The 13713-nt window shown below is 48.2% G+C and overlaps 1 protein-coding gene across 1 annotated transcript in view; it reads left to right on the top strand.

The window, feature by feature from the left end:
* The first annotated feature begins 1378 nt into the window (after positions 1-1378).
* The window catches only part of CCNI (cyclin I), a 13165-nt gene continuing 830 nt past the window's right edge, over positions 1379-13713 (top strand). The window contains exons 1-5 of the mRNA XM_009874229.1: positions 1379-1529; positions 9018-9152; positions 12045-12119; positions 12284-12424; positions 12998-13228. Of these exons, the coding sequence (XP_009872531.1) occupies positions 1416-1529; positions 9018-9152; positions 12045-12119; positions 12284-12424; positions 12998-13228 (696 nt within the window). The 5' untranslated portion in view covers positions 1379-1415. The remainder of the gene's footprint in view (positions 1530-9017; positions 9153-12044; positions 12120-12283; positions 12425-12997; positions 13229-13713) is intronic.

Here is a 13713-nt window from a genome sequence, read left to right as displayed (position 1 = left end):
CAAACTGTTGTATTAACAAACTGGTCTTTATAAAATAGCCTGGTTGGGATTTGGCCAATATCCACCTGTTGAGGATTTCATGAGCTTGCAGAAGAAATTGAAAGTTTAAATAACTTTCCCATGGACTTACCCTTCAGGGCTGAATTGTTTTGCCTAAATGATTTAATACTGTCAAGAAACTGGCAGCCAGAGTAATGGTAGGCAGTATTAGAACAATCTGAATAACCTTTGCAGTCAGATCATCTTCTGCATTTGAAAGCAGCTGGTGCAATCTGTTGTCTCGAAAAAAAAATTAAAAAAAATCTTGCTTCTGCTTTATTTTTAATTTCAAATATACAAGTTTCTTGACATTTTGCTACCACTGAGTGAGGCTACTCTAGAGCCAGGGGAACCCCCTTTATTCTGTTGTGTTTGCTATAAATTGTGTATATGTTTTGCTTTGAATTGTATGCTGTTTGTCATGACTGCTTCCCGTGGAAGCAGGTGTTTCAGAATACTCTAGGCCTTGCAGCAATTTTCTCCATCATTTACCTGGCTTCTGGTCGATTCGTGCTTTACAAAGGCTGTCACTGAGTTTGCTATTTTTTTTTCCTCCTTTAAAACACATTTCCTATCTAAAATTAGAGATGTGCCCTAAAGTTTTTTAGACCTAACGTATTTTCAGAGTGATTAGACCTGAGAGGAACCTTTCTGAACTCCCTGGTTGATACAGTTGCATCGCACAGGAAACAGGTCATGGCTTCTGTGAGGAGTTACAAACCGTACCGTGCAGAGAGGGAAAACATTGGTCTGTTTGTCAGGCTTCAGCTTGTAAATCATTTAAATTCTCAAACAAGCGTTGCTCTGTTTTGTACAGAACTTGCTGCGGAGAGTACTGGGGTAAGGCTGGCACCAGCCAGGCTCCGAGGCTGGTATTTTTGAAAAACATTTGAATGTCAGTCTTAACTTCCCTTCAAGTCACAAGTAGAATGGTTTTAACTTCAGCAAGATTTGGGCCAGCACAAGCAACTTACTGAAATCCCCTCTGTGATTGCTGTACAGCTCCTCCCACTTCTGAAGTATTTTTCGTAAAACACCCGTACTTCGGAGTGCTGCTGAGAGCAGGAGAGGTCTTGCCTGTGTGCCTGCATGACAGAGAAGCAGAAAACCTCAAAGAGGCAGGACTGTCCAACCCATGTACGTGTCGGAGACCTCTGGATCATCTTGGCCCTGCTTTGAATATGAGCCAACTGGTTTGGGTTTCCTTGGGTAGGTTTGCCACGTGCCTCACTGTTTCGTTTCTTGCCGATTTACTCACCTTTGCGTTTTCTTTTGCGCAGTTTACCGTGCAGGCATGGCTCAGCGTTTCACCAGGCTTTCTTTGGTTTTGCAGGTAGCTGTATCCAGCTGGGTGGCAGGTGGATCCAAGGGTTACCATGAAGTTTTCAGGACCCCTGGAGAGCCAGAGGTTGTCTCTCCTTCTGGAGATGGCAATCTCTAGGGAAGCTCAGATGTGGAAAGCACGTGTGCCGAAAATTCAGCCCAATCAGGTAACATGTCTTCTTCACACCACTGAGCCCAGTAAAGGCATGAGAGTGTCTGCTGGTGTGGTTTTATGTGAACAACTGAAGCTGTTGCATAAGTTACCTTCTCCTTGAGACCTGGGAATGGAGTAAATAAGCCATAACTATTCTATTTGAGGGACAAACCTGCAAACAGGGGGCACAGACTGTACAGCGCACTGAGATCTCCACCATTCCTTGTGAAAGCACGTACATATATCCTCTTAATGATATTCTTTTTTACAAACTGTGTGGTTAATTAACCCGCATTTCTAGTGGGCACCAACTCCGCAACAGTTCTAAAAGCAGCTTCATTTTTTTGGACTCACCTGTGCCGGTGAGGAATGTTCCCATCGCACTGGAGGAAAATTCAGGGTGGAAGGAACCACAAGGGTCTGTACACCGACCTCCTGCTCAAGTTTTGCAGCAGCGCCAGCTGGGAGGTCGGACTGGGTCACTCCTGGCCTTACGCAGCCTGAATTGCTGTCAAGCACGTGCACTCAGAAATGCCTGTGAACTCCACAAAGTTTCCTTTAAAACAGAACGTGAACCGTGAGGACGGTTGTAGAGTTTCTGGTACTTTGTCGCTGGGTTGGGCAGAAATAACCACACTAAATGGGCCCAGATCCAGTCCCGCTGTTCTTGATTCATATAAAACGTTCACGCAAGTGTGTCAGCTGTTGTCAAAGGTAATCACTGTGGTGTTTGTTTTTGCTCTCTGGCAAACAAGAAACTGCTGTTACTGTGTAGGAACAAATATGTTTTTAAGGGGCTCGGTATTAGTTTGTTAGTCCACATTTAGGTTTTGAAATAAGATGCCTGGTTGTCTGGGGCGTTGTAGCTGTGGCTGTCCCGGGCAGGTACAACTGAAGCCCCTGGTTTATGGTAAACCGGCCTCTTATTTCATGCTGGCAGTATTCCTGGGGTTAGGGATTATAAGGTAGGGAGATAAGATTACAGTATAACGAGGTCGGTTAGGGACTCGGAGTGTAACCAAACCAGATTCTTCTGTAAAGATTTCTCAGGGACAAGGTGCTTCCGGTTGTCCTGCTGCCAGGGACCTTGAGGGGGTCTTTACGGCGCCGCGGTTGAGGTTTGCAGCACCTCGTGAAGCGTTGTCCTCAGTGGTAAATACTCGGGGAAGCCGACGGGACTTCTGGCCGTCTGCCGAATAACGAAACTGGGGAGGCAGCTCTGCTGCCTGCTGTGAAAAGTCAGAGTAGGAGCAAATATGGAAAGAGCCCGATGGCTGAAGCCGGCATAAAGTTTTCTGCTAGATAAGCAGAAAGGGTTTGTCCTTTTAGTGTGCAATTATGCCACGATGATGAAGGGTTTCTTCTACCCTCCCTCCTCCCCTGCACTCCGGCAGCATCACTGAGGTGCATGCTTGGGAGTGTTTCCTGGCCCTCCTCTGTGCTTGTCCCTTAGGATTTCCACTTCTGGAATTTCCACCACCAAAAAGTTGTTACCTTTGAAACCTTTTTTCTTTATATTTTCCTTCATGTCAATTCGGACACTGACTCTATCAGCTAGAACGCCATACTATTTATTAAACGCTTTCTGGCAGCAAATAATCATTAAATTGGGTTGAAATCTCTGTGTGGAATGTATGAAGGTCAGGTTTAAAAAAGTGAACAGAAAGCCAGCTGTCTCCTCTGGGAAAATCCTGACCTGCAGCACCACGGTGGAGCTGAAAACCCTGGATCTGTCGTCACGTTATTTCTCCCCGTTCCTACAGTTTGTGACTCCTGACTTTCGAAACCGTCACGTGTGCCTCCACTTCTGCAGCGTTCAATACGGCAACGTTGCAGTCAGGGTCGCTGAGCACTTATTGCCCTGTTTTCTGTAATATCTGGAAGAAAGCCGTGTTCCCTGACATCTACTGCTGCCTTCTGAAAACAGCTGCAGGAGCCTAAAACCTCACTTGTATGAGCCTGGTGTTTATTTCCCAGGACAGGCAGGAAATCTGCATCTTTCTGTGTATCAGATCTGGCAACCCGCAGCGTGTGTAACTTCCCAGTCCTTGCTGCAAAGGTGGGCCAGCTACAGAAAGAAACTCGTAGCCAGAGAAACAGGAGGACTTTACATTTTTAGTACAGGATGCAGAATTGGTGAGGAACTTGGGACCTGATAATTTAATGTATGTGATTGTCCTGTTTTTTTACTTTTGGTCTGAAAACTCCCGCATTTCCTGCTGGCATGTGTATTTCTTTTAGTTTCCCTCCTTTAAATGCAGGCCACTGGCTCCAATTATGCGCCGTATATCAAAGCCAGATCTCACCAGGGTTTTTCAGCCTCAAAAAGAATAGGTGGGCTGAATCTGGAACCCACCTAGTGTTTATCAATGTATTTGGTCTGGTTTTTTTGTTTGTTTTCCTTCTTTCTCCCTCCCCTCCTTGGGTTCTACAGTACGCTGATGACATTCAGAGGTTTTTGTGCAATTGAGAAGTCAAGCAGTAAAGACTCGTCAAAGGTGATTTTTTTGCGTGATACCACGTACCTTCGCAGCAGAGAGGTGTGTAAGGCAAAGGTTTTGTTTTGGTTTTTTTTATAGAAACAAAATGTCACCTCTAATTTCTCCTTTCTTGCCTGTTCTGGCTCGCTCTTTTTGTCTTCTCACTTTGCTCTCTGTACCTCTTGAGGAATCAGGAAACCTTAGTTTACTTCCATTTTTTCTGTTGTCTAACGCTTGGGTCGGCCCTTTCACCTTCGGGTGCCTTTTTTACACACCAGCAGGCAAATCAGAAGCTGACTTACCGATTTCATAAAATGTGGTGAGGTGGTTAATGCATCCAGCTCTTTGGCTTTGCCGAGCAGCACCCGCCTCCTGTTACCCTGTTACCCTGCGGGGGGTGGAGGCCGTGCTTGAGCCCTTTGCTGCACCACGAAAACGTGGGCAAACCCCGCGGAATGTGCCTTCCGAAAGGTATCGGGGGAGCCCTGGAATTCCCAGCTGGTACAAGCGAGAAGCAACCCGGCGGGTGTTAGTTGAGGGTTGCTCTGGTGTGAAACAAGCAGTCCTGAGACCCAAGGAAGGATCGGTTTGGCTGTGATGTTCACAGCCACCCTTTTCAAAAGCCTTGCAGTCCTTGTAAAGGTGACCTGCGTGATCCCCACGCAGCCCGCAGCAGGACTAGGCTGAAACAGATAGGGGAAAGAGCAAAACATCTCTGTCTAGGACAGCAGACATTTAAAAAAAAAAAGTTATCAGGTGAGGTGTTTTTCCTAGACTAGGCAGCAATAAAACGGAGTCACATTTGAGTTCACAGATAGTATTTTATTTTAGCCTGCACTTTCTCAAAAGTCCCAAGGTATTCTTAGAGGTGATTTGCGCTCTGGAGCTTGAGTTGTGGCCACCAGCCCTCCTGTCTCCGGCAGCGGGCTCCGCGGCAGGGTTATGGGGTCAGGGACGGTGACCAGACTCGGTAAGCAGAAAGCTCAACAGCAGCTCTGTGTGCTTCTCGCCACCACCAAGGCCTCACGGGCAGCTTTGTGGCGGAATATCTAAGAAATGGGGTTTGAGGCACCGATTTGTGAATCAGACAGATAAGGTATTAAGGATCGCAGATGCTGGAGGCCTCAGGTCTGCGTGTTTTGCACGGGCCACTGTGTTTCCTCCCTTGGGCAGAATTACTGAGCCCTGCGGCTGCTCGCTTCGCAGTGGTAAAATGATGGACATGGTGAGTGAGGCGCTGCCGTTATGTGTGTCCGCGGCCTCCCCTCCAAATCAAAAAATAAAGCGCGAGCCAGAGGAGATGGATTGTGCTTCAGCCCCAAGGGTGGTTGTTAGGTCTGTCTCAGAGCAACCTGCTACATGAAAACGCAGTCTGCTGTTGCTGGGCCAGGGTTAAGTTCCCCTAGTCAAAGTTGGCACGCTAGGCTAGCGTGCTCTTCCACCCCCAGGGCTGAGTTCTGCAGCGGTGGATTTGTGGGGACAAAACAAAAAGCTGGCCACACGCAGAGGTGGCGAGTGGCAGACGGCTCCTCGATTGGAAAGTACCTCCACATCAAAGAGGAACTTTCGCTTTCCAGCTCAAAGTGACTTTTTCTTTTAGTTTCAGCCCCCATAGTGTCTCAGTTTTGCTTCTAACTTTATGTAACCAAGGAACAGTGACCACGCTGCTTAATTAATTTTACAGCGCTGCAGTTCTTATTTGTGTTCCTAGGCTGACACAGGCATATGCTTTCAAGGGAGAGGGATAAAGACCGATACATTTGACAGGAAGCTCCTTGCCCTGCTTGGAAGTAGCCATGGGCCCAGGTCTCATTCCTTCTGCCTGATGAGGGCAGGTTTAAATCCACCAGGTCTTCCCCTCGCCGCCCTTCTGCTCCTTTATTTGCACTTCGAGGCTGGTGTAGACAGACGTTTTGTAAGTTTGGCGCAGAAAAGAGCTGGAGATTCACCTCCTTTCCTTTGCTTCCCCACATAGTTGTTAAGAAGCCCGAGTTTCTTTTGAAGCCTCACCTGTGCTGTGCACATACCCAGGTGTGAGTTCGCTTTGCAGCTGTTCCTTCATGCTAAGAGAACAAGGCGCTCTGCATGGGGGCTGGTCTTTGTTTTAATTTCATGTCTTGCTTAGATAGAGCTGTTTTTCAGTGGTTTAGATTAAACACCAGTCATTTTGCACATGGAAAGGACAGTTGTTACCAAGGACTGAGTGAGTCTGCAATTGCTCTTCTTTATGTTACAGCCTTGCCCTTTACAGCTATCTCCCAATTCTGAAATTTTGCCTCACGCTGCCCATGACGGTCAGGAAGGTACGAGGACAAGCTTTGGGAGGATTGAAGGCTGTGTGGCAGTGTGGAAAGACAATCTTACCCTTCCCACCCATGCTGGTTTTAGGAGAAGGCCTAACCTTTTTCTTTGGCAGCACAGGGAAATCAGCGCTGAGCCAACACAGACACTGCCAGGAGCCAACGTTGAAGCTGGGATCTAGCAGGAAAGGGACTTGGGATGTGAAAGATAACCCCGTGCAGCTGAGGCATGGCCCTGCCTCCCCAGCGAGGAGGAGGAGCATGACAGGCATGTTTTCATCCCCTCCTCTAGAGCCCAATCCCCTTCCTAATGGCATCACTGGTAAAGGTGCTGTGGCAGGACCTGGGCAGTGATTAAAAGAATCAGAGGCCGGTGTTTAAAGTCAAGTTTATTTTGCCGGACAGGGTCGTTCCAGGTTGGCAGTTAGCAGGAACACACAGAGCTCACCTGCTGCCTTCACCCACATACTGCATTTCCAAACCAATCCTCTACGCTGCTCAAAACCTTTGGAGTGCACGCTATTGTCCCAGCCTGGCTGTGGCTATAGGCCCTTCTGTACAGCTTTGCCTCCTTCCTGGCACAACAAATAAAGCAATAAGGGGCTCGATCATAACTATCACTCCTCCCTTTTCCCCCATTTTAGGCTCAGCTCTGCAGGCCTCACTTAGCTCTCTAAGGAGAGCCAGTATCTCACATAGCCTTGTCCTGTTTTCTCCCCAGATACACTCTAATCCCTAGCCCGCTGACCAAAAGATGTTTTTAGCAGAGCATTTAATAAACTCATTACTGTTGTGTGGTGAATTCGTTACGCTCCCAGCGCACATCAAACTAGCATTTCTGGAACGAGGGCAACGCATTGCATCCAGCCACTGCCCTGCCCCTGGTGGGGCTCAGATTTCACCCTTCGGTTGCAGTAACAGTTCTAGAAAGGATCACTGTATCTTGGAATTGAGAAAAATATTTTTCTGTCCCAAAAATAGTAGGTGCTTTTTAAATAACCTCACTACAGTGAAGGGGCATCTGGAGGTCCCAGCTGAGACCAGACGCACATCTGGGTCAGACACAGCCCTGGCAAAGCTGTTGCACCATCGGAACGTCAGGAGGGAAGACAAGGCAGGACTTTGTTCTCCTCAGGGGAGCACCTGGTGCAGTGCTGAAGGCAGGTTTATTGGCCCAGCTAGTACAGCTGCATCAAACAGCTTTAGACTGCACAACCCTCTCTCTTCGGCGTAGATCCCTGCTACAGTAGCCCTGTTCCTGTTGTGTTTGTCCTAAGGGAATTGGGCTGAGCCACATTTCGGCGGGTCTGGGAGCGGCAGTAACTGGTCACGCACCTGCTGTCACCAAGCCAGAATGTGGCACCGGGGCTCCAGCCCTGCCACCCTCCGCTCGGCGGTGAAGGTGAAGCTCAGTGCGAGTAAGAAATTAAGCACAGAGAGTAAAGGTGTCACACTGTGAGTAACAATGAAAGGTGTGAAGCCAGCATCCCCGTGGAGGCCACACTGCAATCATTATAGAGTTCAGCCTACTACACTCTGCTTTCTCACTTATTCTTGGCTTTAAGGGAAAAGAGTCAGTAAACTTGGAACAAAAAGTGTATTGCACAGGGTAGGTACTCTGGTGCCGTACAGAGCCCGAAGTATTTATTTTGCATCAGTATTTGGTGGTTTTGTTGTTTCAAACTCTGCTGCTTTTCACGGCTCAGATACTGCAGGGAGGACAGCTACAACCCAGCCCCGCAGCGCTTTTTTCACACAAGCCCTTAGCATGCTTTTCCACAGTAAATGGTCAGCCAGCATTTCATTCCCCTTCGTGCTCTTAAACCACCTCAGCAGGAGCCAAAAGAGCACAAGAACCCTGAGAACAGCACAAGAAGTTTGTTTGCTTTCATTTCCAGACATATCTGTGTTAAGCACCCCACATAATCTCCCTTGAAGTAAGACCAGACATTTACACGGTTGAATTGAAAGGGTCTAAAAAAACTGTAAATACTTCTGAAGGAAGTCAGAAAGATTTTATGTCAATAACTCATCTCTTCACGTGGCTGAAATTCAGCTCTAGTCCAAACAAGTCAATATTAGTGACTCAGGCCCAAATGTTAAAAAAAAAACCCCAACCAACCCCAAAGTTTTTAGGGGAAATTTTACCTGCTTTACCCCAGTACAGATATGTACTGCTACTGGTCTTTTGTAAGCTGTTTGGATTTTTTTTTTTTTTGTAATAGATACTAAACTAAAAGCATCCCCGTAATGTGAAGGAAAAATACACCTTTCCTCTCAAAATACCAACGCGGTCCCTCCCCTCCTGTGCACCCGCCTGTCTCCCAGTGCAGGTCTGGTTCTGTTCAAGCTGGGCATTTCTCTGTGTGTACGTGGTTCTAAGGAGGTGAAAAAAAAAAAATCCCCTAGAGCTAAGCCAGAGAAGACCCTGTCACTCTTAGAGAAACTCCAAGACGTCCTTCAGCTTTTCCCCAGCGTGCAGTGGCAGTTCCGAGTGGTGTCTGAGGTTGCTGCAAGCCAAATTGTCTTGTTCGAGACAGATTTCTTGGGATGGGGTAAGTAACTACAAGAATAAAGTGGGGATGCAAGGTGGCTCGAGGACCCCCACTTTCCACGGGAGGCTTTGGTTCTGTGCTGAATAACTCCTGCAGAGCTAAAATGTCTGGTCTTTTCTAACTTGCTCAGGTTGTGTTTAAGCACAGTTTGTTTTTCTCTCCCCAGGATGTAGCCATTTCTCCAAAGCAGAGGGATGAGGTCATTCAGTGGCTGGCCAAGCTCAAATGCCAGTTCCACCTTTATCCAGAAACGCTCGCCCTGGCCATCAGCCTTTTGGACAGGTTTTTAGCTACAGTAAAGGTAAATATTTGCAGATACATAAACTGAAATAGATTTATACCACCCACTCAGCTATTTCTATGTACAGTCCGAGCGGTGCAGCTGTGTGGAAACGCTTACTTCCCCCCTCTGCTCCCACTCCCCCCTTGTCCTTTCTCACCCATGGGTAGGCTGGTACCTGTCTGACTCCAGGAGCTTCATTTTGGGTTGTGGAATGGACAGCACATGCTGCCGTCAGCAGCGTTCAGAGGTGGATTCCTTCTGCAGTTATTTAACAAAGAACAGGGAGCTGACCCCGTGCTTACACCTGCCAAAAAGATTTTCCCTCTTTCCTGTCTCCTGCCTATTCCCTTCATATAACGCAGCTCCTGAGTTTAAATGTGTATTAACCTGAAAGAAGCACCCTTCCTTCTCAGCTGCGTGCTTGCTCTTAGCCTGGTTTGAAGTGAAATTTGGCTCAGCACAGTACTCGTTCCTTTCAGCAATTGGAAAAAGAGGCTGCAGAGAGGTTAGGCTTTAGATAAAAAGAACAGTCTGTAGCCGGTCTGACAGGCAAAGAGCTCAAGACTGACGTCAAGTCAGACAGACGTGAAGGGGAGAGCGAGGTAAGCAAGGCTGCTCCTGTGACAAACAGGGGATATACATGCCTGTTTGGTTTTAAGGCCATTACACTACAGAAAATTCATTTAAAAATCAGACAAGGTAAAAATCAGCCTATGGGCTACCTGCAGCTGGGATCTGCTGCTCTTCTGTCCCTCTCAGTCTGCCAGGGGGGTGCGCTGTGCTTGGGCCGTGTTTTGCATCTGCACAGGTGACTGAACGAACCGTGGGTCAACCCAAAATCCCTGGCCTTGAGCTTGAAGTCAGGTTTGGGCCAGCTTTACCTCAGCCTGTTTGCTCAGTGACGCGGGGTGCTCAGCCAGGCTGCAGTCTCATCTGCTTGGGTGCACAGTGTCATCACCAACACGGGTAGGCAAGCCGGGCAGTTTAAAAGGTTTCAGCAAAGAATGTAGTCTCAGCCTGCGTACTTCTGTTTCGATGTGACATCATCCATTAACCTAGCCTTGAAATATTAATAAAGTTTTAATTACAAGCTTTTATTTTTAAGGAAATCTTCAAGTGGCTGATTTACTGAAATGCATTTCAGTATCTCAATAGCTAATGGCCTCGAGTACAGGGTTGGTTTTTTTGCAGTAATTTGCAGCAGGCAAGGAGTCTGCAAAGAAAGCATGAGAGTGCAAGTAAGGAGCGCCAGGCAGCGAGCAGCGTTTTGTCTGGGTGAGCATTGTTCAACCAGCTCAAGGTGTTTCTCTTCCTCTCCCCACCAGCGTTATTCTTCTGATGCAGCTTAACTCCTGGGGTTTTACCAGGTGCTGCACTGTGAGATTTCATTATTAAGACAGCCAGTCCCTTCACAGGATGGGTGACTGAATTTTAACGTATTTTGCCAACAGACACAGTTGTTCCTGCCAGGGCAGTCCCCAGAGGGGATGCAGTCGGAAGACAAAAATTATTGTTAAAAATAATAAGGAGCAAAAGCTTCCCTGATGGTACAGACCTGCTCCCGACACCTGCCTTTCCCCAAATACAGTGCAGCAGGTGTCCTGCTTCGCTCTACGTTATTTTCTGCTAACTTGGCAGCTTTCTTAGAACCTGCCTGGCATGGTCAAGAACAAATTCCAGTCTTGCCCTAAGGAAATTTAGTGTCTTTGCAGTGACACCTGAACACACAAGCACACGTGTGCATGTGCACACTCCTGCCTCCCGCCCCGCCAAGTGAGGATTCCTTACACGTAGCAAAGTTCAAATGACACTGGAAAGCCAAAGCTCTCTGCACGGCCTGGTCCTTTTTAAGTAACTGAAGCTGAATATTGGTAAATATTCACTGTCTGGGAACAGTGTTCTGGATTTCTTGACAGCTCACTGCATGAGTGGAACACCCCACCCCTCAACCACCCCATAGCTCTGCTGCACCTGCCAAGATTTACCTAGCAAGAATAAACCGTGGTACCAGTTCAGGTTGTAAACAGATTTTTACATTTGGTGCAAGATTCTTACTTACCTTTTGCTTTTAGCATCTCCTAACATGACAAGAGTAGCAGTTGCCAGCCTGCTCACTTGGCAGCAACAAGGTTTAGAATTGGTGGCTCTGCATTTCCCACCACTTGGCGGGCAGACACACACATCCCGTGGTCAGACGGACAGACTGACAGACGTTGCTGCTAAGCACCAGCTCCACCAGAGGCACCATATTTGGAGCAGGTGCTCAGTCCAGTCCATCACAGGGACCATGTGAATACTTCCAGCCCAAGCATCCTGCTTCTCCCATCACCTCAGCTGAGGCATATGAATTTTTGATAAACATGAAAGAAAATCACCCTTCTCCCTGCAAATTTCACTTAGCTTACCTAAAATAACTCACTGTAGAAGGGACCAGCTCTCCTTCAACAACCTGAGCCACCGTTTTGAGAACTGCAGCGTGAAATTACCTGACTGATGATTTTTATGGGACAGTGTTCTTAAATTCTCTTTTCTTCTTTCCCATGCTGACTCCCCAGCAGCAGAATTCTGCTGAAGCAATGTGTTTTTTGCAAGGTGACAGCCTGGCCCTTCTGAATTTCTCCTTTCTATTTCTCTTGTGCTGCCTAAAACCGAGCTCTTTCCACTCCAGCGTGGTGCCAGTCACGATCCCAGGGCTGGCAGATCGCCCTCGTGCCTTACGTCATGGAATATGGATTTTTAGCTCGGCACGGCTTGCCACTGCCTCAGGCAGGCTGGAGGTCAGCCCGCTGATCCAGAACACATTGTGTGGGCAGCTGAGACCCTGGGGCTCAGGATGTCCAACCACAAAGAATTATGCCTAATTTTTGCAGCGCATTCACACACAGACTTCTCTGCTCTTCTGTACCGCAGGCCCGTCCAAAGTACTTGAACTGTATTGCAATCAGCTGCTTCTTTCTCGCTGCAAAGACCATCGAGGAAGATGAGGTAATTTTATTCATCTTCCTCCCCTAGCGTTGGCTGATTAAATGCTCTTACAGTCCTGCCTGTGCTCGCGCTTGGTGGCTGGCACTCGTCAGGACAGGAATGAAGCGTTTTGTGTCATTTCTCTAATGACTGGTTCTCTCGTTTCTGTTTTTTGGCTTTTCCAGAGGATTCCAGTACTGAAGGTGTTGGCTCGGGACAGCTTTTGTGGTTGTTCTCCAGCTGAGATTCGCAGAATGGAGAAGATTATCCTGGATAAACTGAACTGGGATCTTCACATGGCAACGCCACTGGATTTCCTTCACATTGTAAGCAAAGGGCTATGTACATTCTTTCTGGTGTCTGTTGGGGTAAATAAGGTACCTGGACAAAAACTCTACCTGTAGGAGAGCAAATTTCTTAATTTCTCTGTACAAGTAGTTCCTGAAAGAAAAAGCCTTGCCTGAGAATTTCAGGGGAGGCTGTGACACTTAAGGCTCAATTTCCAAAACGCAGGCCTGCCATATGACTGTCTGACCTGTTTTGGGACATGCTAAGCCACACACTAAGACGCACGGCTCCTAAAAACTTCGCCCCTAAGTCTTAATCCCTAGTGGTTTTGCTCAAAACTAAGTGCCAGACAGTAGAAAAACATTTAATAGAACCAAAGAAAAAACACTTCTCTGGCAGGCCCCACCAGAAAGGCTGCGCCAAGCTGTTGGTGGGTTCAGTGCGTTGTTTTTCTTCTCTGATGTGGAAATTGCCTTGAAGTTTCAGCTGGAAGATTATCCTTGTGCACCCACGATGAGCCACATGCCCTTCTCGAGGCCTGACCCGGCTTTGCCTGTGGGGTCGCCCGTCGGCGACACCCCCTGCCTCATGTGCTTGTTTCCCCCCACTAGTTCCACGCGGTTGCGGTGTCCAACAGGCCTCAGCTCCTGACCGTCCTGCCCAAGCTGAGCCCCTCTCAGCACGTGGCGGCGCTCACCAAGCAGCTGCTGCACTGCATGGCCTGCTACCAGCTGCTGCAGTTCAAGGGCTCCATGCTGGCGCTGGCCATCGTCAGCCTGGAGCTGGAGAAGCTGCTCCCCGACTGGCTCGCTCTCATCATCGAGCTGCTCCAGAAGGCACAGGTGAGGGGCGGCGTGAGGCTGGCACCAGGGAGGGACCTGTGGTGACCCGAGCCCGCTGGGGCCCTCGGTTCCCTGGCTGCTGCTCTCTGCCTGCCCTTAGCTTTGGCAAGGGTGGCTACGCTTTGGCCCAAAGGGGTGGTTTGCCGGGATGGTTCTGCAAAGTCTTCATCCTGACCACATCTGGGAGGAGGGGAGAAAATAACACGCTAGGGAGCAAATCCTAGTTGGATGTCAGTGCTTCATTCTAAGTGCAGGGGGTGCTCTGACAAGTACTGGAAAGACAAACACCCACGCATCAAAAAATACACAGTGAAAACTTAATACCTGCAAGGGTTTCCCCTACACACATTCCCATGAGGTGCAAAACAGATCAGGGGTCTTGTAGCTCGTTAAGTTCTCATCTTGGGGGTCTTTCTGGTCCTTTATCACTTAATTTCTCCGGCATCCCGTGTATCACTGCAAAGCAAGGCGCTTGGGTGGCCGGC

The sequence above is a fragment of the Apaloderma vittatum genome, unplaced genomic scaffold, assembly GCF_000703405.1.
Source record: "Apaloderma vittatum isolate BGI_N311 unplaced genomic scaffold, ASM70340v1 scaffold3928, whole genome shotgun sequence".
Lineage (NCBI taxonomy): Eukaryota > Metazoa > Chordata > Aves > Trogoniformes > Trogonidae > Apaloderma > Apaloderma vittatum.
The sequence above is the reverse complement of the archived record's forward strand: the minus strand, read 5'-3'. Positions and strand labels throughout refer to the sequence as shown.